Genomic DNA, 843 nt, shown 5'->3' on the forward strand with positions numbered 1-843 from the left:
TTGCTCCGTCGCGCGCATGACGTACAGAAGGACGGCCCGATTTTCCGACATCACCAATTTCAAGAGTCGACCGTCGTCCGTTCCGACGAAAACGATCGTACGGTTACCGGTCTCAGTCACGGTCAACGTCTTCAACCTGTAGTTTTGTCGAACGAGCGTAAAGAGCGGGTCCCCACTTCCGACCGGTTCGTACAGCGACGGGTGCGATTTCACGAAGTTTAGATCTTCGTATGAGAGTAGAGTCGAGTCGACCGAACAATCGCCCGGTCTGTTGTCCGGAACGTCCTCGTCCGGGATGCGTCCCCAAGGCGCCGTCGGTCGCAAGAACGGACCTCTTTCGAAGTTGTCCCTTATGTCGTCGAGGCCGAAACGGCAGATGGCCGAGGCGGATATTTCGTGTTCCCCCGTCGTGAAAACTGCGTAGTAGAAGACCTTTCCCCCGCGGACGGTCCGCACGACGTCCTGCAGGTAGTTGAAGCGAAACGGAAATTCCCCTCGGAACGAACAGTCGAGTCGCGCCTTCAGAAAAGTCGTCCAGCTGGAGTCCAGTATCGTTCTGCCTCCCTTGTCGTCGGTGCAAACGCGGGCGATTCGCGAACGGTAAATCTTCTCGCAGTTTTCTACGGAAACTTCTCGGAAGAGGAAAAACACTTCTCTTCCGTCTACAAACGAACCGACGAATTTCGGGTGATTCAGCCACAACGAATCGTGCCTCTTGGTTATGAGAGGAACGGCGTTGCCCATCGACCTCGTCAGTGCGGAATCCCTGCCGTTGAAATCGGCTACCGTCCCGGCGTACAGGCTACCCTCCGCGAAGACGGACGTTACCTTTTGGTCGACGGC

General features: G+C 56.2%; 1 protein-coding gene across 1 annotated transcript in view; it reads right to left on the reverse strand.

Annotated features, from left to right (window-relative positions):
* Positions 1-107: 107 nt before the first annotated feature.
* LOC117111382 (semaphorin-1A-like) overlaps positions 108-843 on the reverse strand; it is a gene marked incomplete at its 3' end in the record, with an annotated part of 1,072 nt that continues 336 nt past the window's right edge. The window contains exon 2 of the mRNA XM_033254295.1: positions 108-828. Within this exon, the coding sequence (XP_033110186.1) occupies positions 108-828 (721 nt within the window). The remainder of the gene's footprint in view (positions 829-843) is intronic.

Source organism: Anneissia japonica, unplaced genomic scaffold (genome assembly GCF_011630105.1).
Source record: "Anneissia japonica isolate Jap-2015-1 unplaced genomic scaffold, ASM1163010v1 scaffold76938_len1257_cov85, whole genome shotgun sequence".
Taxonomy (NCBI): Eukaryota; Metazoa; Echinodermata; class Crinoidea; order Comatulida; family Comatulidae; genus Anneissia; species Anneissia japonica.